Below are 27191 nucleotides of genomic sequence, written 5' to 3' on the forward strand. Positions count from 1 at the left end.
AAGCTTTGAGAAATTGACAAGCAATTAAACCTCAAAAAACACATATCGCTCTAGGCTACATTCATACAGTATTAAGGCAAAATTAATAAAAGAAAAGGTATACTCTGATCAGCCACAACAATGAGACTGTTGGTCTTAATGTCATGAACGACAGCATGGCCACTCTGAGCAGTCTGCAGCTACACAGCTCCATATGCAGCAAAATGTGATACTGTGCAGAGGTGGTAAAACTTAAGTACAAAAGTAAAAAGTACTCTACCAATAAAACAACGTATTTTAAGCAATACTTGTTATAGTAATTATGGCAAAACAGATACAATAATTTAAGGGTCAAAGGTCACTGTAAGCACCTGCGTGCACGGCGGTTAATCTATAACGATACATCTGCATTTCTTGGTTCATTATATTTTTATAAAAGATATTTGTATAATGAAACCACCAGGTGGTCTTATTCGTATGGCTGATTGCTGTGTGTATTGTGTATTAGAGATATATATATATATATATATATATATATATATATATATATATATATATATATATATATATATATATATATATATATAAATAAAGCCCTTTCAGTCAATTTTAAATTTGTATTTTAATTGTTTTGACTCAGTGTAAAAACTGTCAAAATACTTTAACTTTGTAACAAATTTCTGAGGTAACAATTAAAAATTTTAAGTAAATGTTGAAAAGGCCGAGATCCAAAGAAATTTCTATTTATAGACTAAATGAACTGTGCTTCTGTAGTGTCAATTTCAAGTAAAACAGCACCACCTTGTGTTCCCATTGTGTTAATAGGAGATAAGTCCTTTATAAAAACACGAAAAATTATTCCACGTTCAGTCAGTTTTACTCATATGTTGATGAGTGACCCCCTCTTTCCTCAGATTCAATTTGATTCTCATCAAATACCCCTAAACATAAACAGAAAAAGCAATATACTAAATTACGGTAATAAAAGCCAATGTAATGTAATTGTAAATGTATTATCCATTGAAGATGTATTTGGTTTATACAGTTACTTTACTTGGATGTTTGTGCCTCCCAGTGATGTTTTAGGCGATTCAATCTACTAAAGGAAGAAAAGGTTCTGTGTGCTCCCCTCATACCTCAACATGCAGATCATTTAAGTTTTGTTTCCAAGTACATACCATAACACAAAACTTTGCCGTAAAGTCCAATTTTTCAATAACATCGGATTTTTCAGTTTAAGATAACAGAGGTCTATTGCATGGACGAAGAAGCTGGCCCAGGCTGACAGATAACACGAGGAATGAACATTCAATATTGACTTTATTGACCTTATGTTGATGAGAAAATTATGATTCTTTTAATGTTTAGAGAGCAACTTTAATGCTACAACACTTGATTTTTTGGGCCTCTTGGGGCAGTGGACACAAGTCATATATTACCTCTTCTTTTTAATAAATACTTTGGATAAACAGACCAGGCACAAGCCCGGTGTGTAGTGTCCCTTTAATTATTTTCAATCTCTACATACATGTATTACTGCTCCTCCGTGAACATCCAGCAGAAATTGGACAAAGACAAAAGTCACACACTATTTGAAAAATGATTTACATGTCCCATTAGTATTTTATTTTTTTCAGGTCTGACTTGCTTCATGAGGACTTCTGTCCACACAAAAAGTCAACAAATCAACTTCATTACTTGTACTTGTAGAATCCTTCTCCCGTCTTTTTGCCAAATTTGCCCTCTGCAACCAACTTGTTCAGCAATTCACTCGGGGCAAAGAGTGGGTTGTCAGGTTCAATTGCATGCCACCCTAAAAGTATGCGATTAACAGGAAAGTAGCACATTTAATATACTTGCTCATTCAATTAAACTTATTCTGTCACTTTTAAATTGAACTCATCCATGCTTAATATTTTCCACATGTTTAACTCACCATCCATAATGAATTTTATTGTGTCTAGTCCTACATAGTCTCCGAGCTCAAATGGTCCCATCGGATAACCAGCGCCAAGTTTCATGGCAATATCAATGTCCTCTTTAGATCCATGGCCTCAGGAGGAAACAAACAAAAACTGTATGATAACAGCTAAATAAATGAAGACATTCTAATCATTGAAAACTTGTGGTTATGCAGGTATACATACCTCTCTCATGCAACCGGATGGCTTCCATTGAATAAGGAACAAGCAGGCGGTTTACAATGAATCCTGGTGTATCCTGAGTAAAGCAAAGATCAGACAATGCTAAGTGTAAAGTTGTTTAGTAATAGTTGTTTAGAGGGTCTATTGTTTTGTAAGAGAGTACAACTGTAACAAGAGACAACAGAAATTACCTTGCAGGACACTGGTGTTTTTCCGAGCACTTTGCTAAAGTTCAAGAGGGAATCAAAAGTCTCCTGGCTCGTTGTTGAGGTTTTAATGACCTGTGAAAGACGAACAATTGAGCAACTCAATCTCACTGCCACTTCCAGTAATATATCACAAACTTAATCCGTATGTTCTGGAAATATCATTCCGGCACATTAATTTAGTTAAAAGATTAAAAGCACTGAGGTATACGTTCTATATCTGAAAGCAAATTACGTGTCATTTGAAATAGTCTTTTGAACAACACTTAAACTCCTGGCTCACTGGCATTTTTTCCTGAGAATTTGTTAAAAGGCTCATTACCACTCTTTTATGTCTGTTTAACATGAAGCTAATATGTGCAGTCAGGTAACTGCATTTACAGATGGGAAAACAGCTGCAGTTGGGTGCAAAAGTTTGCATCCCTTTTGGAAATGGAAAATAGAGGAGAAATATTTATTGAATATATAACTGGTACCAATGTTCCTTCATCAGAGGTAACAAATATAGTCAAGGCGTGTTAAATAATGAAAATTAACGGTGCAAAAGTTTGCATCTCCCTTGATAAATTATATTAAAATGTAGCTTCAATTAATTTCTGATGAAGAAACATTTGGCATTAGCTGAACCTGCATTAATTGCATTAATATTGAGAAAACTACACTGATGTAATTTTCATTATTTTACTCTTTTTCTATACAAGCCTTAACAACATTTGTTTCTTCTGATGATGAAGGAACATTTGTATTTGTACATTTTTGTTTTGTTGGATTTGCTATTTCAAAATAAGGGGATGCCATCTATGCACCCAAGTGTAGATTAGGTTTGGTTAACTGGAGCAAAAGCCAACTGTGAACAACTTTAAGCTCATCAATAAAACATGTGAAATCACTTCTGATTGGGTTACAGGAAACACACATGATATAACATGTTAAGCTTTAGAAGTGCTGCTAGGTTGATTCTGTTGCCTTTGGACAGAGCAAATCTAGCATTTTCCAAACTCAGAGCTAAGCTAAGTTATTCATTTACCAAAACAGTAAATTTTATAATGCATGTTTAAATGGGAATGAATGTACATTTTGTGTTAACAGAGTTTCCATGTTAATTTTAAATAGTCTTGTTTTGTTGCAAACAGGAGGATTCAAATATTAAGTACATTTATATGTACATAACTACACTTTCAACACTGCAACAAGCTAAACTATGTTGTGTGTAAAAACCGTAGAACCGGCTTAAAAGTGAAAGAATATACAGTTCGTTCTCAGTGTGTACTTGTTCGATTCAGAAAGGGACTTTTTTTAAGACATAATATGATTGTTATGGTTTTAGTTGAATCCACGATGGAACGATGCATATCGGTTTGTAACTGATCTTTCACACACTTCACAGACCATGTTTTAAGTTTCACTAATGAAGCATTAATCTGTTTTACCTTGGTCTGTTATTAAATGACTGTTATACAACATGTCTGATAAATCAAATCAACAGGCTTTTAGGGGCCCTACCTCTACAAGCTTCATCATAGGGACAGGGTTGAAGAAGTGTACGCCACCAAATCTGTCCAGTCTCGTGGTGGAGCTAGCGATGTCAGAGATGGAAAGGGAAGACGTGTTGCTGGCAAAGATGGTGTGTCTAAAACAAAAAGCACACTAAATAAAATAAAATAATAGAGGATACAGTCAAAAAAAGAAAAGAAAAGAAGCATTTCATTACCCTTTATTGGCTTCAACACAATCCAGATATTTCTAAAACTAGAAACATGTTTTAGACTACTTCCCTCACTCAGTCACACCCACACACACACAAACATGAATCAGATGCAACGTCTGGTTGGAGTGAAACTTTTGCTATGTTGTTGCCACAGCTCAGACAATAAAAGAGAATAAATAAATAAATAAATAAATAAATAAATAGAAAAAGTGCTCACTTTGGTGCCAGCTTGTCAAGCCGACCAAAGAGATCCCGTTTGACTTTCAGATTTTCCACAATGGCTTCCAACAAAAGATCTGTGCCCTGAACTGCAGATGCATCATCTGTCGAGGTTGAGACATTCTGCAGAACTTTCAGGACAAACTCTTCCGCTGCCTGAAACAAACCAAATACAACACCATGCTTCACCCGCTCACGATCTGATCATTCACTGTTTGCTGATCTACTGCGTCTCACCTCAGGCTTATCAGCAAACTTTTTCTTCGCCACTCTTTTAAGGCTTCCTTCAATGCCCTTGATTGACTTTTTCAGGATGTCATCAGATGTGTCCACCAGCGTCACTGTGTGGCCAGTTGATGCAGCAACCTTTCAGAAAGAAATGAATAGTCACTGTTTGTGATGTGTTCTTTCTGGTGACCATACACTTGATCAAATGAGCACATTTAATAGCAGCAGTCACTGCTGATTGATGTTGATGTAGGCATTTTGGATGTGGTGCTTACAATGGAAAAAAAAACTAATATTTGACCATCCTCTTTATGAACAATGCAGTAGACAAAAGGAAGTAGAGGAGACACATATTGTCAGTGGCGGTTAAAAAAAATAGGATGAAGATATTAAAAACAAATCGGCTAAAATTAATTCATATAAACGTTTGCTGCGTTAGTAGACAGTTTTATTGTATATGAACAACAAATAACACTATGGCAACTGTTTTATAGCGTAAATCTTTAGTATACATACTATTGGAACAGGCAAAATTCTACAGTGTTACTGGAAACCACATGTGTACAGTGACACCTTGTGGCAGATGTTGTCTTCTACAATCCCTGACGTGCAGGCGATCTAAAACCATTAAGTCTCGTCTTGATAAAAGCGGAACACAACTGTGTTTACTGAATGACAAGTTATTCTTAAGGAATCGGTGTGTTATGAGACAATACAAAGAGGATTATAAAGTCGATTCAACACATCTCTAAAAGAGTCGAAAAGTGACCCTCTTCATCCTTCACCTTCATCCAGCACGGATGGAATACGTGCGAACTAGGCTTAACCAAGTGTAACGTTATCATATACCGCAAACACAGTACCTAAGTTTTATACTTTTATACTGATACTGATCGTATTTGCAGCCAAGTAGTTTGTTAGCCAGGACTCACGCTTAGTGCTGCGAGTGGGCTGGTCTCGTTGAACCCTGCAACTGGCCGAGCTACCCGATAGCTCATTGGCCGAGAGTGAAACGGTGCCCGGACGCACGCTGTCGCTTACCTGGGCAATTCCTGCACCCATCTGTCCACCTCCAATGATCGTCACATGCTTGATCACAACATTCCTGACGGCAGAAGACGAGAAGGCTCTGCGGACTTGGTGAGTGAAGAACGCCATGGCGTGCGGAGACCTGCAGCTTCAGCGCAAAATAACGAAAACTGGGGGAAAGGTCGGCGGTCACGTGATCGTGCAGCCGCGTCACTGACCTTTTGCATTTTTTTCACAGCCTAAGAGGTGGAGGAATCCCCCCTTTTACCTAAAAACCGTCTTGAAGTATTGAATGTTGTTTTGTGTTATAAAAAAAACATAAATGGGGCAAAGTGAAAGCGCCAAGAGCCGAAGAATTCGAGTGAAGCAAGAACTTCCGGGTTAAATAAAACTATGCTAAACACTTCCAGTTGTAAATGTTCTCTGAACCTATTAAATCACATTTCACCCCAGGTTATAAAAGTTGGAAGAACGGCTTCTGCCTCGTGGCAAATAACGGTATGTTTGAGCTTTGTACTTTTCCTACAGTTTTTAGTAGTTTTTACTTTTCTACTCAGTGTACTCAGTAGAAGTACTCAGATCAGTTACTTAAGTAAAAGTATCAATACAAAAATGTATATATACACAGGTAAAAGTCCTGCATTTAAAGTGATACTTAAATGCAAAGGTTTTGGTTTACAAATGCTTAGTACCTAAACTAATATGGCTTTGTATGTAAAATTATTATAATGTGGGGCAGCTGTAGCTCACTTGGTGAGGCAGTTGTCCATGGACAACACTTGGTAAGGCAGTTGTCCATGGACAACTGCCTTACCAAGTGAGCCAGTGGTTTGATCCCCAGCCCTGGCTATATGTCGAAGTGTCTCTGGGCAAGACACTAAACCCCTAACAGCCCATTCCCCTCCCCAGCTGTGCAGTGCCGGTCCAAGCCCGGTAGAAATTGGGGAGGGTTGCGTCAGGAAGGGCATCCGGTGTAAAAACTGTGCCAAATCAACATACGGACACTGATCCGCTGTGGAGACCCTGAACACATGGGATAAGCCGAAACTAAATTGATTATAATGATAATGTTTGTATAATTACAGTTCATTGTGTCCATCATTTTAATGTTACTGGTGGTAAAGATGCAGCTTGCTCTGATAACCTTATTCACTATTTTAATGATCATATGTTTAGAATCTAATGTTCATGTTAAGTAATTTGTTGGAAGTTTCAATTATTTATATATGCTGTTCATGTGGCAGGAGTAATGAAGACTTTGACTGTGTGAATTTCACATTAGGGGTGAGTAAAGTCTTATTATTATAATACTGTATTTTAATATTGGTAATTCAATAATGTACTATTATGTGTTATTAAAAAACTGAAAAATAGCTAATAAATAAAGGCAGTGGAGTAAAAGTACAATATTTGCTTCTGTCAAAGTATATGGTTTAAAAAATGAAAAAACTCAACATAAGTGGAAGTATATCAAGCTGTATCTAAATGTACTTTTTACTTTACTCCACTGCAATTTGGTCAGTCTGCAAAATTAGATGAGGTATGTATTATAAATACAATAAGGAAATATCAATACAAATATTCAGCAGGTGTCTTGTAATAAATAGCATCTGGTGTAATGCGAAAAATATTAATCCACTGCCCAATTAAAAAAACGTTTTATTATTATGGTAATAGCACCTAATTATTACTTAATTATGAAGTGAAAAATTAAAGCATTTGCTGTTTCCAGCTTTGTAATTGTGAGGTTGGACAGCTGTTTAAGATCACATCTTAATAAATATAATACCTCATAGGACATCACTTCTGTTGTGGTAATTTCTGTTTGCTATTCATCATTACTGCTTAAGATTTATGAGAATGCTTTAATAATCAAAAGACTAATACAAAAATTAACTGCTAATGAAATAACATGTGCAGCAAAAGACTGTACATTTCAATAAAAATAATATATGGCATCTTATCACACTCTTCATGAGAACCTATACTACCATCCCTTGCCTTGTTTCAAAGTTCTCGACGGCTGATTAACTTTTTACTCTCTTTCACCCTCGAGTGCTCACACACACAGTGTATGGACAGGGTGCCAGTGTCAGGCCGAATCGTCCAAGTAGGGGAGGAGTGGGCGTTCCCTCTGGAACTCTAAATTTGAAGGCATGTAGTAGGCTGGTGATTGTCAGGAACAGCTCCATCTTTGCCAGCTGTTCACCCATGCACACCCTGCGACCTGAGGAGTACAGGGACGAAATCATTAGTGCCTGGTATATGCCAAATAAAAGTTTGGTTATTTAGCCCCTGTGAATTTCCCATTAGGATGAAAGTATCTATCTATCTATCTATCTATCTATCTATCTATCTATCTATCTATCTATCTATCTATCTATCTATCTATCATAAGAATAAAGAATGGCCTACCAATCCCAAATGGTATAAAGCACTCTTTCCGGAGCAACTTTCCCTCATTATCCAGGAAGCGTGATGGGTTGAAAGTGTCTGGATCGTCCCACAGAGTGGGATCTCTGTGGACAGACCACAGGTTGGGCACAATAACTGTTCCTTTGGGGATAGTGTACCCTCTGAACTCTAGAAAAGAAAAGACCTCAGCTAATCCAATGCTTAATAAATTATGAGAAATCAACCATGTTACAAAATGCAGCTATAAAGACTTTTCCATCAGATACAAATATATCTGACTTGTTGAGCAGTAACAAAAAGACTGAGTAAAATCGGAGCTGTCTTAGATGTTGAAAACCACCTGTTGTCTCTGAGGCCATGTGAGGAATGCCCAGAGGAACCACTACAGTCAGTCTCTGCACCTCCATGATGGTGGCTTCAGTAAAAGGCAGACTTCCCTTATCAGACAGAGAAGGGACACGATGTCTGCCCACAACATCATCAATCTCTGCCTGGACCCTGTCTAAAACAAATGAGAAATCATTACTGTTCAGTCTGTCTTCATGGCATGCCTTAGGACAGTCAACATAATGTCAAAGTACTGACGTGCAGTAGTCAATGATATACCATACCAATCAATGCATTTATGAAACAGCTAGAGAAGTGGTTGTTGAATGCATGTATAAGGCATTTTGAAGTGCCAAAAGGAAGCATTTGAGCCATGGTTGCCCACAGCAGATTTCCAATTCCTTTTTTCCCCAGAAGAGTTTACTGTTAATGGAGAAAACAAGGCATGTGGTTCTTATAAACCTAAAGGCATTTTTCACATTCGGTTCCCCATTAAAAACACATTCTCACAGTGTCTCAAACTAAATAGCATTACAATCTTATGAACTTGTATTTGTATTATTGAAAATGAACTTGCCACAAAAATTTGGTTGTATGTGTTCTTCTACCCTGTGCAATTTACTTATTAAACAATGGCAAAAAAAAATAGAGCAGACATATTTTACTGTCTGTAAATAAAAAGATACAATTGCTTATAACTTTAACAAAACTACATAAGATCACAGCACCATTACTGTTCTTTAATGTATCATTACGGATGTCACTACACACATTTGATCGGGAAGTTGACTTCTTTTACCTTGGATATCGGGGTATAAGACCATGTAGAGTAGAATCCACAAAATTGAATTTGTCGTGGTGTCAGTGCCAGCAATAAAGAGATCTCCTATTATATAAAAGAGATAATCTTCTGTAAAGCTGCTGCCGACCTCTCCAGCAGCTTGCTGTTCCAATATCTCTACAAAGTACATGTCTGCAAGATCCCTTGGGTTTCCAGGATCTAAGGTTTCCCAGTGCTTCGCAATAATCCTCTTCAGAAACACTGTGATGTCTCTTTCCACCTGTTTCAATTCCTTGAAGACGCCGAAGGGCAAATGGTACAGCAGTGGAAAGATGTTAATAAGAAGCGCAGGGCTGTTCACGCAGATCTCCAATCCCCGTGCCATCAGGCCCAGCAACGTGCAGAACTCATGGTCCTCATGATGGAAGCGCTGACCCAGGATCAACGAGCAGATGACATTTGACACGGCATTGCTAATCAGTGGGGCCAGGTCCACGCCAGCGCCTGTGGACTCCTCGTTCAGTCTTAGAAGTTCTGTTTTGATGGTACCCAGTCCTTTTAGGATGCAAGGTTCCATACTCAACTTCCCCAGGCCAAAGTTTCGGAGCGTGGTGTGGCAGAATTTCCGCTGCCTTCTCCATATTGGACCATAAGGTGCAAACACTATTCCTAAAGTTCAATTAAACCAGAAAAGGGTTCACTTATTGCAGAGATCATTCACCAAAATTCTATTAATACTTACCTCTATAGACAAAGTTACACAGTTACACTTGTTCATCTGTAGTAGGTTATGAGTTATAAGTGTAAGTTAATTATCAACAACCGAACAACTTCCCCAGAACCTCACATCACCAGGAGCCCCAGTGGCTCCAGGATCACTGTGGGGCAAACAGTTGGGGGAAATTTGTTTGGGAAAATGTGCTAAAGCGCAATGCGAAAGGCATCAATAAGACTACAGCATCCAGAGCTATTAATTTACTACAGTACTGAAAAGCTTTGTTATCTTTACATGACTTTATATTATGCTTATGTTTCATGGAGTTCTTTTTTAAGTGCCCTGCAATAACTTGTGCCTAAACTAGCTGACTAGATACTAGACTGCAGCAAAACCAGGGTGGTCACATGATAGACCATAACATACAATTCTTCAAACTTAAAAAGGGAACTTGTCAAAGTTATTTAGTTTTTAAGTGTCCCGTATCCGCCATTTAATTAGCAATACAAATCTCCTAAGTAAAGTAAATATTTGCTCTCAGACATCCGGATTCTTTTATATTCTGTGCAAACTAATTATGGTAAATTGGTAAACAGTAACAGTGGTACAGATAGTATTTCAGCATAGGAGAACGGGTGGATTTACCAGGTTGTGTGCCAAAACAACAAAAGCTGTGAGGTGTCTCTAACAATATAAACATTCAAACTTCCAACAAGGTTGCAACACTATATCCTCAAGGGCAATGACACAATCTCATTGTTCGGGATGTACTAGTTTTATCAAGATAAAGTCTAGAGTGCGTCCATCGTATGATTCCGACATGACCTGCTATAGAAAGAAGGTTGAAAGACAGTGAAACCTGTGTTTTACCTTTGCGTTTAGTTAAGATGGTGACAGCAGGGATCTCAGGTCTGTCGGAAAACACCTCGGGATGGTTTGAGAGGGCATCCTTGACCACATCAAAGCCATTGAGCACGACGAGCAACTGATTCCCCACAAAAAGGCTGTACACGTTTCCATGGTGCTCGGCGAGCTTCGTTAAAATGTCCATAGCGGTTTTCATTTCCCGGACGCTGCCCTGTCCAAACCTCTTCTGGATGAAAGAAGGGATGAAGTAGCCGCCGAAGTTTCCGACAACCGGCCATGGTGTCGGGCCTGGAGGAATGTTAGCGAAGGCCCTCCGTTTGTGATCCAACCTAACTAAACAATACGCCACTAAGAATACAACTAATGCTATTATGTTGACTTGTGACAGCACAGAGCTGCTAATATTTATCAGCCACGACAGCGACAGCATCATGTCACAGTGACTGTGAATTCAGTTGGCTGCTTGACACTGTCTCATTCTAAGAATTACTCGTGAAGCGCGCCTCCGATTGTTTATAAGCCGATACGGAGAAACCGGTGTTTAAACCAATAAGAACATGCTGTTCCAGTGGTTAGGACAACAACAACAACAGAAGTCTGTTCCTTTCCTGGCTTCCTATTGGCTGACAGAGCTGTGGACTGCTGTGATTGGGCCGTCTCGCAGAGTAGGCGAGACAACGACCTGCTGCCATAAACTGAGACACGATGGATAAACAGGTTTATCCAGAGATTGCAACATTAAATGTTTACGTTTATTTTTAAGTACATGATAACGCATGATCCTCTATATGGTCAATAGATTTTATGCAAAATTTTACAATTTTGTAATCTAGGGTTTAACCTACAGAACAAATGCTGAGCTTTACTGTTACTGCATTATTGCCCTTTATGCGAATTGTGGCATTTCATTACATAAATAAGCATGCGGCTTGGAGTTTATAATCTTTATCATATGAATTATTAACAAAGAATAAAAATAATTTCTGGCATACAACATATAGAAATATCATATGGTTGTAGAATAATAAAAAAAAAATCTACAGTTTTTATCAATTGTTTAGACACTTCTGTCCACAAGTCAATAGACAACATACAGGATGAAACAGAATCTCACTGCCCAAAATGAAACATTTGGTTTGCAAAATGTTACAATATGCCCAAAAAACAACAACAATAAAACAACAATGGACAACGAATATGAAATACATCTATAAATACTGCACCAAACCCTGCTGTACTATGAACCTGCAGTTTTTTAGATTGTTTGTTTAAATACAGTAAAAGGGAGTAAGGTTTATTCGATTCATTTCTGTGTGCAGCCTTTAACCTACAGTAAGCATCTAGACTAGACTAATGAGGATACTCAATATGGCACAACATATGTACTGTGTTCTTTCTTATAATATTTTTACAGTACAGCGTCAGATTTCATTCTTTAATCTAAATATTATTCAAACACAGAAAAGCTGTAAATACTAATGAAAAAATACTAAATACTATTATGAATTACAAAAAATAAAAAGACATAAAATACATCTTATATGTGGAAATATAAAAAAAATCAAAGATTTGAAATACTCAGAGTCTTACATTTAGTCTATTTTCTATGTCAATTAGACCACAGGTTCTCATCAACATCGCACTTAAGGCTTTCTTTTGTCTTTTATGGATGGATATGGCCTGATTGCTGATTGAACAATATTGTGTAGGGAGTTGCACACATATACATTATAAATTCATAATTTTGTTAGTAATTTCTATCAGCAGGAAACATGTGTTTTCCTTTTGTTTGACAGTTACTGAATGATCTGTAACAACTATTTTGAAACATAGTGTAAAAAAGGTGTGAAATCAAAAGGAAAGTATAAACACATTTGCAGAGGAAGACCCCTGCAGTGCTAAGAAGGTGTTGCGAATCCCAGTTTCATTAAATGCATTTTACCATTTGTGAAAAACTGTGAATGTAACAGTTAGAGAATGTAGCATAATGCTAAACTTACTGATTATTTCAAATAACACACTGAAGCCTTACTTTGGTTAAATTTTAATACAATAGTAAAGTATTGAGACTAGAGCTAGAACATACACACTTAAGGCTACTGAAATTACTACAAAGTGAATAATAATAATTAAAAAAGACTTATAATGGCAGTTCTGCTACACCTGCTAAATGTTTAACACAATAAGGCACTTGAGCACACTGATATCATATTGAGGTAAACCCCATCAATACATACAGTATGAAACAGTTATGGTAACAGATCCAGTCTTGCAAAAACTAGAACAAACTTGCATATCTTGCTTGCAACCAACTGTTCATTCATGTCTGAATTCACCAGGAGCTGATATCATTTACACAATGAATGAAAAAAACATCCGAGGACATTACCTCACAAATAAATTATAGTGACAAAGAATACACAGAGGCAATATGATTATTCTTTTAAGCAAGGATGGATTACTGAGTGGACACACGCAAGGGGCCCAAGAGCTCAGGGAGCTCCTGAAACATCATCAAAAAGAGACACATGATGACCACAAATAGACACAAAATGACCAAAAAATAAGCACAACAAGTACAAATGAAATGACCAATCTATGTCTCTGTCAGAAGTTCAGGGCCATTTGTCTATCTGTGCTCAGGGGCCTGTTTTCTCATATTTCCTCCATGCATCTAGGCACATTTTAGCTACAACATTTAAAAACTATTTTAAAAACTATTCTTAACTATGCATTTTGCACCATTATGCTCCTGTCCAGCAGACATGACTGAATGAATAAATAACATTTCAGTAGATTATCAGGTAACACTGCTGGGGTAGTGTGACGTCACTCCTTTCACGGGCTCTGTACCATTGAATACTTCTTGCAGGGGTTCTTAAGGCAGGCGGGAGGCCATGTAATGGGCCAACTGTACGAACACGGTACCGCGGTTTGGACGTTCCTCTCCAGAAAGTTAAACAGTGGGTTCCACCAGGTGTTGGTGAGGTAGTTGTTGGGCGAGCATTTCAGAGTCTGTCAAGAAAAAAAGGAAAAAAAATCCTTTAAAAAATACAGTTTAAATGAATTATGCTTAAATAAAATTTAAGCATAATTCAATTTTTAAAACGTGATGTGGGATGGGATTTCAGTTTGATGTTAAAATGATTTGGTTATTTAATTTAAAAGTAGCTTTTTGTACAATTGCTATTGTCAGAGTTTTCAGTGGTGTCAGTGCATCAGTACTTGGGTGCCAAGGACAGTATTTTTAGTAGCCATACAACAAGGACAAGCATATAAACACTTCTTTTGTTTTTTTACAGAATTCCCACTTTTCATTTCCACAGTGTTTTTATGAGCTGTGATGGACAGATATATATATATATTTTAAAAAGAAATTTTATTTTTACATAGACTGAGTGGAGGCTGAAAAAAACTTTCTACTTGCACTAAACTCAATGGGCAAAGTTATATTTTTCTCTTTTTCATTCCAAATTTAAGCACATTAAGTCTGAAAGATAATTTAACATTGGTGCCACCACTTAATAAATGTCTATTTACAGTTTTGCCAATAGATGGAGTGATGCAGACAATTCTGCCACTCTAAACATGTGATTACTTACTTAATTTTTAATTTCTTTTTTCCCTTTTGGCTTATCCCGTGAGTACAGGGTCCTTCCTGACACAACCCTCCCCAATTTCTACCGGCCTTGGACCAACGCTGCACATCTGGGGATGGGAATGACTGCCTTACCAACTGAGCTACAGCTGCCCCCGTGAGTACTATAGATAATTTCCATAAATGGCATAAAAAATACCAATAAATTACATTGTTGGCACATAACTGTTAGCTTTAAAAACTCTCGAACAATATACAGCTATGTGTCCCCATAATGTCATCCACACATAATTTATATGTAACAACATTCAATAAAAGAGGAGTCCTCAGCTTTGAAAGCTCTCATTTATCTCTTTGACTCTAACACGCATGCCACATGCACATGAAACAAATTCACACATCACAGCCACCTAATGTTGGGCTCTGTGTTCATACCTGTAAATTTGCCATGGTGTGGTACCACCAGAAAAGGCGGGAGGTGATGAAATAGGCCACGACCACATCCACACTGTAGTGCTCGTGTGCCACCAAGATGCACACCACGCCTACGGCACTGAGCAGCCAGCACATCAGATGGTACCACCAAAACGACCGCGGAGAGTCTTAAGAGAGAAGAGAGGAAATAGAGTGTTGATGATCTTTATGACACCATCCATGTGTGGTTTGTTCCATGTGGTCTTTTTCCATGTGTCCACTGTCATTAAAAGGCATTTGAGTGAAATGTGTGATAGAAAAATTGTTTGCAACACATACAAATAAGGCTACAAGTAAAATGTTGGGGGAAAACTAAAACATACACTTTTGCATTTTCAGAAAGTTTTATAATGTGGACTGTGTATTTTTCTGTATGGGGTCTCGGGACAAAATACAGTGTAAAAAATATATGTGTGGAGTGTCAAAACCCTACAAGTTTATAATGTTTAGTTTTTGTTAAAACTATTCGACAGTGGCGTTGATTCAACTTTATGGTCATTCTGAAGACTACTGTACACTACTGTACTGAACAGTCCTGCATCGTGCTTTGAGGTGTTTTCTATATTCTACCCTCTTTGATATAAATGTCATGCACCAGAAATTACAGGCTTCAAAGTGACAATAAAGTTGAACACCTCTACAAATGACTGAAAAACTGAACATGGTAACATTCCTGAAGTTACAATTAATTGCAGGACAGCTGTAGATTGCCTTAGCTTAGTGCCCTTCCAGCTAATATACAGCTTTACAAAATATGAAATATAAATATATCTTGAAATCTCTGCAGTCAATCAAAAAAAAATAAATACAAATAATTTGTATTTTAAAGGTAAATATGTTATAGTGACAACACATTACTTTGTACCCTACTATTCCCCAAAACCTCCATGTGTACAGCACTTATGTAAAATACAGCTACAGAACTTTGTTGGATGATGAGGATGGATATAGATGATATATTCCTTACGAGCAATTGAACAAGCGGTGCTTTGAGTACTCACATTCTTTGATAAACAGATAGGTGAGGGTGAGCATCACAGTGTGTCCACTGTACAGGAAATCCCCACACAAGAGATGCGAATTTGTAATGGAAAGACCTCCACCTGAAATCAGTCGCAGAATTCGCTGGATTTTTGCCTGGGAGTCTCCGTGTAGCTGATAGAAATAAAAAAAACATAACATGTTTAAATAGTTTGTTTTGTCTGGCCAACTATTCAACTGTGTGTGTTTGTTTGTGTGTGTGTGTGTGTTTGTGTGGTTGCTGGCTATCGCTTCATATACAAGCAGCCTTTTTATCTAACTTCTTTAAAACAAAGAAAGCCATTAAAGAAAAGAAAGAAAAGCAAAGATAAAAACAATAACTCATAACTTACAAGCAAGGCTTTTATTCAATTTGTTTCAATTTCTTCAGAACAACATGACTAAACTGTCCAACCTCTGATCATTTTGCACCACACAACCCAGCAAACATCAGCCAGGAGCACATGTTTTTGATCAAATTCTGATGCACCTCAATATTGTTGGTGTCCTGAGGCAGTCAAAAGTCGAAATCACTTTTTTATAGCTTCCTCTCTTGTGTGGCTGAGCAGGACGATTCCCAGAGGGTACATAAGCTGACAACAATGACAGCTGATCCTCACTCTGATTTTTGTGTTCACTCACCTTAGGAGCACAGGTCATATGCATGCCAGGTACAGGCAGGGTGGTGATGTACATAGTGACACAACGATACAAGTACAGGGTGCCAATAAGAAAGAAGAACCGCCGGCTCGCTATTGACCTGAAAGTAGAGTAATATAGAATAGAATAAAATCCATAATCATGGGAATCCACATACTGTATAATGTGGTCCACTGGTTATGCATTATTAAAGTGGAGAACCTGAAGACATTTAAACAGTGTGATGAGTCATGTTTTTGAAGGGCTTCAATTTAATGATTCAAACTGAGTTTTATTGGTCAGACCACATAATTACAGCATTAAACCCTACCAAATATGCTGTGACAGGGTTAAAAATATTGTATGGCTTGGCAAATTTGATTGTGAGGGTTTTTTTCTGCAGCTTTGCACAGGAAAATGGCCAAATTTGGTATGATGTCAAATTGCACGATAAACATCAATGGTCAGTCATAGTTGACTGTGATAATAAACCTTGACTGACTGCTATAAAGGGACTTAAATTGTACCGAGACAACCTTCCCAGGTTTAGTTGTTTGGCCACTGCTTGAGATTGCTGTTCTTGGCTCACAGGAGTCGGACAGAACTTGGTCCGCTGTTGCTTATTCATCTCAAGGTTTAAGTTGTTGCATAGTGAGATGCTTTTCTGCTTATCACAATTAGAAACAGTGGTATATTAGTTATTATAACTTTCTGAAACTGAAGTTCAGATTAGGTCAAACCCGTCAGACCTTTCAACTTTAATCTTTGTCATCAACAAAGCATTTCCATCTGCAGAGCTATCATTGTCACTGGGTGTTTTTAGCATTTTGCACCATTCTGAGTAAACTACAAAAATGTGAAACATGTCAGTAAATCAGCAGTTTCAGAAATACTCAAACCAGGCTGTCTGGCACAAACAACCACAGCCCTGTCAGAGTCATGGAGAGCACATTTCAACACTTTGATGATTGACGCAAACAATTTTATGCTTTGCACTCCTACCACACGATTGCCTGATTGAATAGGGCTTAAGGGCTGAGGGTGTACAACTTCAATAGTGGCAGCCTCAACAGCACATTTAAAAAGGAGTATAGGGAAGATATACATACAGACTATGGAGATGTTACACCACACGTCCCAAAACAGTAAACAATTTCACTGTGCAATGCAAAAAGAAAAAGCTGTCGCCTGAAAAACTTTTTCTCCAGTGAAATTAAAAATTACTCTTAAACTTATCATTTAAGCTGAGAGAAAACCACTTGCTTCTTACTTGTATCTGAAGAAGAACAACTGGATTATCCAAACGGCCAGCAGTACCATTCCATTTATCTCTGTCACTGTAAATGCCCACTTGACCCTGTCAACATAGTCGAAAAATTTATCAGGAAGAGGTGGGCTGCTTTCTTTGGGTGGGACTCTCTCGTGAACTACGGTGATGACGACTGTGGTCAGGACCAAGTTGAAACCAGCATAAAAGAAGGCTATTAAAGTCTTCCACCACTCCATGGGCAGACGATTGACTTTGGACTCTGGTACAGAAATCTTCACATAGTCATTATGTCTCCCTATGCTTTTCCGAAAGCCCCTCTTTGTATCCTCGTTGGTAGAGGCATGAACAGGACAGCTTTTACCGGTGCTGGGTACAGCGCCATCCTCCATTCCTGGGTTCAGATTATTACTGGCAGAGTCTGTTGCATCCACAAGCTCCTGTGATGCCATGGGTGCGTGCACAGTCCACCCACAAGAGCTGCTCCTCTGGATTGAAGCTTTTAAGCTGCAGTGAGAGAAAACAACAGGTTGGAAACTGACTGTTTATAATAATGCCATCTGTGCAAGACAGAAGCAAGCTGCTTGCTGCTGCTACTTGGTTGCATTTAGGATGTCAAGTCACCATGAGGAAAAGTGGGGAGGAGATAACCACAAAGCAAGTCATTGAGTTTTTAGTGATGCAAAGTTCTTAATTCAACATAATTTAAATAATTTATTTCAGACTGAAAAGCTATTTTTGTGCATAATAGTCAGCTATTCCTGATGTGGTTTTGTGAGTTGCACTGTGAGTTGCATTTTCCTTTCCATGGATAGCCACCAGAACCACTCAGACAGTTTTCTGTTTGGACTCTTGCTTTGGGTGTTCCAAAGTCTCTCTGTCAAACTGCTGTGGTTTTGTCGTCAAAAAGCAGCTGCTATAGTCAGTCCAGTGGTTTTATAGAAATTTAAAGGGTCTGAGTTGTGTAAATGCAAAAGTAGCTCGAGTGAACTAATCTAAACTAAACTAGATGAAAACAAAAGTTCATTTTGTTCACCTGATAAAACAATCTTAATGCCACCATGGTCTATTTTGTAGCTGTATTATGACACTTTTCTCTACAGTTAGGTCAGGTAATGGCATTTTTTCCAAATACTTTTTTTTATAGTATCTGAAGATGATCCTGTGATATGGTCAAAACCTAGACAAAAGAAAACTACAATACACATTATTTAATTTGATTTAATTTCATTGTATTGTATTTATTCATGAATGGATTGTTGAGATTAAAGATAAAAGACAAAGGTGGAGATGAGCCACGGCAATGTTTGTTGTTGAGCTCTTTCCAGTTAATGACTTGAGAGACTGCTGCAATTATCTTTTTCGTTCTTTCACATCTAAAAGCTCCATTAATGGATTTGAGGATATTGCTCTGAAATGCATCTTAATAAATGTCATGTGGGATATATACAGAATGGTATGTTTACTTTGGAAAGAAACCTGCTACTCAGTCAAACAATGGGATAGAACTAGAGTTTCCCTGGACACAGAGAGCTCTTAAAAGTATCAGTTTCCTCAGAATCAATTTTTTGGAAAATATTATTACAATGGAAAAAGGCTCACAGTAACTCAATGTTACCTCTATTGTGGAGCTGATGGATCGCTACAAAGCACAAAGTCTGATAGAAATACAGGTTCATAAGATGTATTATACCAACCAAGAAAGGAATTAAGATCAACAAGAGCAGACCATCAGTACAATCCAGTTACACTGTCATTCCCCTTATATTTTCAGTGAGATTATGTTGCAACTCTGGAGTTAGTTATAAGCCTATAGCAATGACATTAATATGTTAGTTAATCTGTTGTTTGTGCAGCAGAACATTCACATTATGAGTGTAAAAGCCTGAAAATGCGAACTTCTTTTAGTTTCTACATAAAAACATCCATCCATTCTGTATAAATGCTAATGCTGTTTAGGGTTACGAGGAGGGGGGTCATTGGGTTGTCATTGGGTGAGAGGCAAGGCACACCAGTCTGTAAGGGCCAACACAGAGACACATACACAGATAGAAATCCATTCACATTAACATTCTCACTTATAGGGACATTAGAGTCACCAATTAACCTAACATGGAGGTTTTGGGACTATGGGAGGAAACCGGAGTAGATAAACAACCCGATTTGTATATTTCTAAAACTTCTCTACAATAGTAAACAGTGGTGAGGCAGACTATGATAACGATAATAAAATATTGGGACAACCCCTGTTGCTTCACAGACAGTGAAGAACGAGGCACTATGACAGTGCCAGTGGGGATATTCTTTTGATCACAGTTTCCATCCCTATATTCAAAGACAGTTTATTTATGTATTAGAAAAAATGTGATTTCCAACTTGTATGAACTTGTATTTTTTGTTCATAAACCCCTTCTGGCAGAGGCACTCCATGCAAGCAGGCAGCTGCTTGCGGCCCCATGCCAGTAGAGATCTCCAGAGGGCTGACAAAAGTTAACTTATGTACAGCAATGGCTGTGTGCAAAGTTTCCAATGACGCTACCGATCGCAGACCACACTGCGAGGACCCCTACTGTTAGGACTCTCTGGCTCTTTTGGCAGTGCCAGTGTCCTCTTGGGGTCCCTTTGTCAGCCCTCAGGGGCTCCCTACTGCTAAGAGCAGCCTAATGTGTTCAGCTTTGCTGGAGTCACCAGTAGCCAACTTGTTAGCTTAGCTAGCAGGCTACAAATAATTAGCTAACTCTGACAATACTTTTTTCTGTAGTAAACTGATTAAAGTGTGCAACTAAGCTGGACTAACTGTCCTAACTGTCAACTTATGTTAAGTTTTACATGCAAAGAAATTTGGACAAGTGTATTACAAATCACTACAGTGTAATACTATAAGTTATTGTGCTATGTGCAGTGTGCTGTGGTATGTAATTTATTTTACTTTTCCCCAACAGACTCTACAATCACCACTGCATACTGGTAACACTCACATTGTTCCCATTGCCTTCCAAAACTTCTACATATAAATTATATTAGCCTATCTATAAACATTCAGAGAAAGATCGCTGGTCAAGTTTGACAAATAATAAAAATCAGCATCTACTTACAACCTCCGCTGCATAATGGTCAATGCAGTGAACAGCTATTTGAAAGTAATTTTCTACTACATGCAATGGTTGCTTTGGTGGAACTGCATATCAGCCAATAGAGTGCTCTTTGCTGCACTACACCATAGAGGATATTCTTGTATTTTCGAAAAACTTTTTTCAAATACACTATATTGCCAAAAGTATTGGCTCACCCATCCAAATGAATGAATTCAGGTGCACAAAGCAAGGTCCATAAAGACATGGATGAGTGAGTTTGGTGTAGAAGAACTTGACTGGCCTGCACAGAGTCCTGACCTCAACCCGAAAGAACACCTTTGGGATGAATTAGAGTGAAGACTGCGAGCACTGTGTATTACGTATTTCATAAACACACTCCTAAACTTCGTGGAAAGCCTTCCCAGAAGAGTTGAAGCTGTTATAGCTGCAAAGGGTGGGCCGACGTGATAATAAACCCTATGGATTAAGAATGGGTTGTCACTAAAGTTCATATGGGTCTAAAGGCAGGTGAGCGACTACTTTTGGCAATATAGTGTAAGTAGTAAATTACAATTAGCCATGTGTTAATGAAGTGGACATCATGCATCACAAGTATATTTCCAACACATTCCAACAATTGCTTAACCTTTTCTTGTGACTTTTTTCGTTGTAAGTCAGTGTATATTTACTATATTTTTATGGTATTCATTGAAAAATCTACAGTTCTCTGCAAATTAGCTTTAGGTTGTGTGAGGCACAATTACTATTTTGCCATATTTTGCAGACCGCAAGTGCAGCAAAAAATAGGGAAGCCTATAGAATAGTCCAGGAAATAGAGAGATAAGAGCTGATGATGATGGAGATGCAGACAATCAGGATGCACAGAGACAGTCACGATGATGAAGGCCAGGATGCAGAGGGAGGTCAGCATGATGAAGGAGCTGTGGAAGATGTGTGGAAGATGGCTGCACTCAAGCCTGCAAAATGTCTGGAAATTCCGAGATAAAACTTTGACAGAGACTTGCCATTCACTGGTGTGAATGTTGAGGGATGAGATCCTATAGATTTCTTTAGGCATCTGTTTCCTGTAGATCTCATTGATGATATGGTGCAAAACACCAACTTGTATGCTCTTGTATGCTAAAATCTGGAAGTGACAAGCGAAGAAATTATTTTAGGGATCAACATGGTCATGAGGTACATTCGGTATCCTAGGGCACCAATGTACTGGTCTATTGAGGATGCCCTTCATCTCGAAATACCTGCAAATGCCATGTCTGTAAACAGATATGTGCAAGTCCTGAGTTACCTGCACTTTGTGGATAACTATACTTACCAGTCAGCAAACATTGATAGGCTCTTCAAAATAAGACCAGTGTTAAGTGCACTTCAGGAAACATTCAAGGCAGCAGCAGACCCTGAGGAATGTCAGTCAATTGATGAGCAAATAATTCCCTTCAAAGGCTTACTGTCCATAAATACCAAAAAGCCCAAACCCTGGGGAGTGGAAGTGTGGGTGACAGCAGGGGCCTGAGGCTATATATATTGATTTGAAGTGTACCAGGGCTGTGCAAGTAGGCTGGAGATCTAGTGATGTTCCTTTAGGATGAGGTAAAGCACAAAGACCACAAGCACAAACACCACAAACACCTGTGCCATATATGCCTTGTGCATATATGGCACAGGTGTTTGTGGCTGAAGGGGGCACATCAGAAACTCAAGAGTGAAAAACAACTGAAAGAAAAGGGCAGAGGGGCTTGCTCTGTTTTCAGCAATAATACAGACATCACTGTCAGACGTTGGCTTGACAGTTCAATCATCCACATGGCCTTGTCCTGTGCTGGCCAGTGCCCTGAAGGTGTCACCAACAGATGCACCATGCAGGCAAAATGTTAGTCAGGATCCAAAGACCCTTCTCTGAAGCCTTTTACAATCAACACATGGGTGGGGTTGATCTTGACCAATGTGTGGCAATGTATCACCACAGATGCAGGAACAAGTCGTGGCACATCTGAGTGTTTTTTCACTTTTTGGATGTTACCATTGTAAATGCCTGAGGCCTCTACCTGATGTCGGGATTGGAAAAGATAAATCTCCTCTTCAAAGCTTCTGTAGCTCGTGCACTGATAAATGCTGGTTCCCTCCAGCAAAGCAAAGGAGGAAGACCCAGTGGGACCCCACCACCTGTAAACTACAGAGCAGTCACCAAAGCACCCTGTGAGGTCTGGTTTGGCACAGAAAATCACTGGATGACCCAGACTCACCCAGACTCACCCAGATGAATGCCATGATGCTGCATGCACGTGGAAGACAGTGTGCCACTGTGCGCTGGATGCTTCACAGTTGTGGCAGTTGTTTTCTTATTCAGACATATACAGTGTTAAAATTTTTTCACTTTTTCACCTCACAAAAATAAATAATAGTTCATTTTTTCATTATTTATTAAATAATTATTTAATTCATAATTTAATTTAATTCATTTGTACATTAAGTTCATACTGTTTTATGTAGAGTGCTCAGGGCGCATGTAGTCCACTGGATTGGACATGTTTGGAACTTTCTGAAAAAAATGAAGCTTTCAAAAAGACTTAAAGAGTTAAACAGTGCCACCCACTGTACTGCACTGTCATCATCAATTGATCCTGTTTTCTTAGTCATCATGGAGACAATGTGTTGCTATGTAAAGTCATTAGCTGTTATAATTCAATTCAGTTCCACTTTATTTATATAGCGCCAATTCAAAACAAATTTATCTCAAGGCACTTTACATTATACATTATATACATTATTATAGTCAAGGCTATATATGTAGAGAAAACCCACCAAATCCCCCTTGAGCAAGCCCTAGGCGTCCATCTGCCTTGAATGGTTGGGGCAAGTGGAAACTTTTTGTTGCTCACTTTTTGTTACAATTTAATTACTAGCATAGTTTGGAATCTTGTTGGCTTAAAATAGGTATTAAGGAAAATTTAAAGCGACCATATGCAAAAAGGGATAAGGTAGAAAGCTTTGAATAAAGATAAAAAGTAGAGATTGAATTGTGATTAACAGAAACCAGCCTTGACTAGAATATGGAATACAAAATTGGTCTCTGGTGTGAAATCCAGAAACCTTGTATAAACTCAGCACCCACATAAAGTCATATGTTAGGAAGAGTGTCTTTGAGTGTTCCTGTTCTGATTTTTAGTTACAGAGGATGCTGTTATTGTAAATATTGACTTAGCAGTCCAAGCTGTTGGAGAGGCGTGTTACTTATTCTGGGTTAAAGAGGAGTTTCCCTTTAGAAAACCTGAGTGTTTATGTTCTATATTGGAACATACTGTATTTATTTACCAGTTTCCACTGTGAGACTGCACTGTGCTGTACACAGCAGAGTGTCTCTATTAGACTAACTTTAAATTGTCTCCTTTCTAGAGTACAGTACACAATATTTTCTCATCAGCCTGACCACCCGGTGCTACAAAGGGATGGGTCGTCACAATCCTGGTTCCTTAGATTAGTTTGTCCCCATTTCCCTCAGCTTCAGTTCCTGTTCCAAGCTTTTATTTTGTAGCCCCTCAGCCTACCTCTTGTCTGTCAGCTGTCTCTACTACCCCTCATCAGCCCTGATTATATTGACCTGTGCCCCTGTCTACTTAACCTGGCTTTCCCCACAGTTGCCTGTCAGTTTGTTGTTGCATTTTCTGTTGTCTACTCTTGGATAACAAGCTTCTGGATTGTTCCCCCTGTTGGACTCTGTCTCTACTGTTTTTGGTCCGAGGTTTGGTTATTTTCTGGTCACTGTTTAGCTGCCTCCATTTTACACTCTATTTGATTATTAGTTTATCCTTGTTTATCCCTTTACTCTTCCGTCCAGTCCCTGTATGTGCACATCCTTTAGTTTGTCTAGTCTGGATTCTGCCTTTTAGTGTATACGCACCTTTTTTGGTTTAGTGTATTGCCGTTTACTGCTTGTATTTTCCTGCCTTACTAGTGGAGCGATTTTTCTGTTTTAATTCCCAATTCCCTATAATAAACCTCTTTTACTTTGAAACCTCCTCTTGCTGTCTCCTTACTTGGGTCATTAAAACCTGATACCCAATCTGTGACATGGATGGTGATGGAAAACTGGCGAAAAAGCCTATTCCACATGGTCACAGTTCGTAATGGATAACTTGGCTGCCTCCACTCACCCAAGCTATTTCAGGAGAAGCCACCCACTTGCCTTGAAGGCTGTATTTTACCAGGGCTTTGACTCCATTTTGGGGCCTTCATAATAACATGCTAGTATGGCTGTCCACTCATTTTCTTCTTCACATCATGTGGATTGTCTTCATGAAAGGGAGGGTTAAAAATAAGTCACACCAGAGGTGACCCAGCCCTGTATGAACTGGTGACTCTACAGAGAGGAGTTGACTCTAAATTGCTAAAAACCCACCCTTGAAACTGCATGTTCAGAACTATACTGCATGTTTAAGATATTGTATTGTATTCTTTCATTTCCATTAAGTAACTGATTCAATATCAGTGAAGTTTTCTGATGAAAGGATTATTTGTGCTTTGAGAAATGACAAAAGGTGTGCTTTTGCACTGTGACAGTGGTGATTTAAGAACTTCTGATTCTTTACTTAAGTTGAAGCTATTAAGCAGCAATTATTTAATATCAAAAATAGTCAATTAAAAGTAGGAATCCTGCTTCGAACATGTGAAAAAAGTCTTATTTACATGCAATGAAAATTAGTTAATTTTTAATGCAATCCATCATATTATACGGTCAGGTATTTACCCATTCTCTCAATCGTTAAGGTAAAACTGTCAACTTAAGGTTTTGGAGGGAAATATACTGTACAAGGTTACTTCTGAAATATAGTTAAGAAATACCATATGCATGTAGAACTATAAAAAGGAAATATCACAAGCAGTAGTGGATAATGCAATCCAAAGCCATTCATGACAACAACAAAAAATACATATTCTTTGCAGAGACAACTAATAAATTTTGTTCTTTTTCTGAATAGACATGTACAAGCCAAATTGGTCACACTGTGCACTGAGGCATCCCTACTTTTGTCGGTGCTATAACCACATGTGGGATTAATCTTAGCAGTAAAGTCAGGCTTAGGACTGGGTGTCTCCCATGCCTCCCATATATTACAGGGCAGCAGTCTGTCACATGTTATGTGTGTGGTGCGGATGGTTTAGAAGTTTGCTTTTGGGGTGTAGCACAGTGGCCCCACACACTGTGTTAAACACCATGTTCCATAAGAGGCTACTGGGTGGGGCAGCAGGTCATTGCATGTCCTGTAATTAAGCTCTCTCCTTTTTATTCAAAGCTATTTGCATTTGGGAACTGACAAGTGGATTATTAATCAAGCATGGACTCATCTGTGTACTGAGCACAGAAATACAGAGCCTGTGTACTGATATATGGTTTTAATTTGCTTTCAAAACTTTTAGAGCTCTGATAACTTGGCTTTTAACATCTGCTGGTCATCTGATCCAAACAGCTATCCTTATGACATCATCCCCACCATACCATAAACATACAAATATATAGTCATGTTAGTTATAATTATGATGCTCATGACTCTCTCTCTCTCTCTCTCTCTCTATATATATATATATATATATATATATATATATATATATATATATATATATATATATACATATACATATAAATAAATAAATAAATAATATATATATATATATATATATATATATATTTTTTTTTTTTTTTTTTTTTCTGGCGCAAGGCCTACCTTCCTGTAAAACATCACATCATAGTTCCATCACCACAGTTTATCTACTGTATTAAACACTAACTTACACACTGAAGGAATACAAGCTGAAGATGGATTTAAACGACGTATTTAAAATCACATGTTGCACAGTTTATAGCATCCTACCTGCCTTGCTCCGTCCTCCTAGTGCCTCTTCCTGTAGTTGCAGTTCCTTGAATCCCTGATGCTGCGCCCTGTTTGGACGCTGCTCTGCTCAGACTGGACTGCTGCCGTTACGGCAGAGACCAGTGGGACTCGTTTTTTACGGAGCGCTCCTCCCAGAACCTTCACATATTCTCTACATCCATCCAGCCTCTATACCCAGCCTCCTGCTTTACATCTCTATTAATTCAGAGTGTGTCCTGTAATCAGCACAAGCATCGCCCTGTCCCTCTATTCAGTTAAAATAGGTGCATCTTAGGTGCAGTAACATGCTCTTTTACTGGCGGGTAGCTGTGCATTTAGGATAAAGACACAAAATATTTATCAGGTAAACATTTTTGAAAATAAATTAGCATTTTCATGTATTTGCATTTTAGCCTCCTATTGTTTCAAGTAATTTCACATATATGTAGCCATGTCAGTAAGAATACAAAGTTCATTTTCAGTACACTAATTTTTCAACTATAAGCGAGGACTAGAGGTTTCCTTGCAGCTACCCTCCACTGGATAAACGCTGGCTTCAGATCTGTTGTTTCATTGGGCCTTTTGCTTTGTTTAAAGTCGCTAACAAATCCAA

The 27191-nt window shown here is 38.3% G+C and overlaps 3 protein-coding genes and 1 long non-coding RNA gene across 4 annotated transcripts; 1 reads left to right on the plus strand and 3 right to left on the minus strand.

Moving 5' to 3' along the window:
• Positions 1 to 1582: 1582 nt before the first annotated feature.
• On the minus strand, positions 1583 to 5798 carry hadh (hydroxyacyl-CoA dehydrogenase). The gene is made up of 8 exons (XM_067496885.1): positions 5526 to 5798; positions 4494 to 4622; positions 4255 to 4412; positions 3833 to 3959; positions 2315 to 2404; positions 2127 to 2199; positions 1916 to 2032; positions 1583 to 1792 (listed from the first exon to the last, which is right to left on the minus strand). Exons 1-8 carry the CDS (start codon positions 5640 to 5642, stop codon positions 1674 to 1676), a joined length of 930 nt encoding a protein of 309 aa, XP_067352986.1. The 5' UTR covers positions 5643 to 5798; the 3' UTR covers positions 1583 to 1673.
• Positions 5799 to 5880: 82 nt separating this feature from the next.
• Positions 5881 to 14823, plus strand: LOC137123340 (uncharacterized). The gene is made up of 4 exons (XR_010913828.1): positions 5881 to 6011; positions 6758 to 6797; positions 14269 to 14373; positions 14683 to 14823. It is a non-coding gene; the product is annotated as an uncharacterized lncRNA (long non-coding RNA).
• cyp2u1 (cytochrome P450, family 2, subfamily U, polypeptide 1) lies at positions 7155 to 11175 on the minus strand. The gene is made up of 5 exons (XM_067496883.1): positions 10622 to 11175; positions 9055 to 9705; positions 8269 to 8430; positions 7929 to 8096; positions 7155 to 7740 (listed from the first exon to the last, which is right to left on the minus strand). The coding sequence occupies exons 1-5, from the start codon at positions 11049 to 11051 to the stop codon at positions 7559 to 7561; spliced, it is 1593 nt and encodes a 530-aa protein (XP_067352984.1). The 5' UTR covers positions 11052 to 11175; the 3' UTR covers positions 7155 to 7558.
• Positions 11996 to 27154, minus strand: sgms2a (sphingomyelin synthase 2a). Its single transcript, XM_067496884.1, has 6 exons — positions 26579 to 27154; positions 17620 to 18123; positions 16353 to 16470; positions 15692 to 15845; positions 14652 to 14818; positions 11996 to 13633 (listed from the first exon to the last, which is right to left on the minus strand). The coding sequence occupies exons 2-6, from the start codon at positions 18066 to 18068 to the stop codon at positions 13457 to 13459; spliced, it is 1065 nt and encodes a 354-aa protein (XP_067352985.1). The 5' UTR covers positions 18069 to 18123; positions 26579 to 27154; the 3' UTR covers positions 11996 to 13456.
• Between the last annotated feature and the right edge of the window lie 37 nt (positions 27155 to 27191).

This window comes from Channa argus, chromosome 3 (genome assembly GCF_033026475.1).
Source record: "Channa argus isolate prfri chromosome 3, Channa argus male v1.0, whole genome shotgun sequence".
Taxonomy (NCBI): domain Eukaryota; kingdom Metazoa; phylum Chordata; class Actinopteri; order Anabantiformes; family Channidae; genus Channa; species Channa argus.

Excerpts from the sequence above, each read along its gene's own strand:
- cyp2u1 (XM_067496883.1), bottom strand. The coding sequence starts at position 11,051 with ATGATGCTGTCGCTGTCGTGGCTGATAAATATTAGCAGCTCTGTGCTG. Across the intron at positions 9,706-10,621 it reads CATCTTAACTAAACGCAAAG|GAATAGTGTTTGCACCTTAT; the intron begins GTAAAACACAGG and ends ATTGAACTTTAG. Across the intron at positions 7,741-7,928 it reads CTTTATACCATTTGGGATTG|GTCGCAGGGTGTGCATGGGT; the intron begins GTAGGCCATTCT and ends TGTACTCCTCAG.
- sgms2a (XM_067496884.1), bottom strand. The coding sequence starts at position 18,068 with ATGGCATCACAGGAGCTTGTGGATGCAACAGACTCTGCCAGTAATAAT. Across the intron at positions 16,471-17,619 it reads TTGTTCTTCTTCAGATACAA|GTCAATAGCGAGCCGGCGGT; the intron begins GTAAGAAGCAAG and ends CTCTACTTTCAG. Across the intron at positions 14,819-15,691 it reads CTATCTGTTTATCAAAGAAT|ACTCTCCGCGGTCGTTTTGG; the intron begins GTGAGTACTCAA and ends TTCTCTCTTAAG.
- hadh (XM_067496885.1), bottom strand. The coding sequence starts at position 5,642 with ATGGCGTTCTTCACTCACCAAGTCCGCAGAGCCTTCTCGTCTTCTGCC. Across the intron at positions 4,623-5,525 it reads TGGGTGCAGGAATTGCCCAG|GTTGCTGCATCAACTGGCCA; the intron begins GTAAGCGACAGC and ends TCTTTCTGAAAG. Across the intron at positions 2,200-2,314 it reads AAACACCAGTGTCCTGCAAG|GATACACCAGGATTCATTGT; the intron begins GTAATTTCTGTT and ends TGCTTTACTCAG.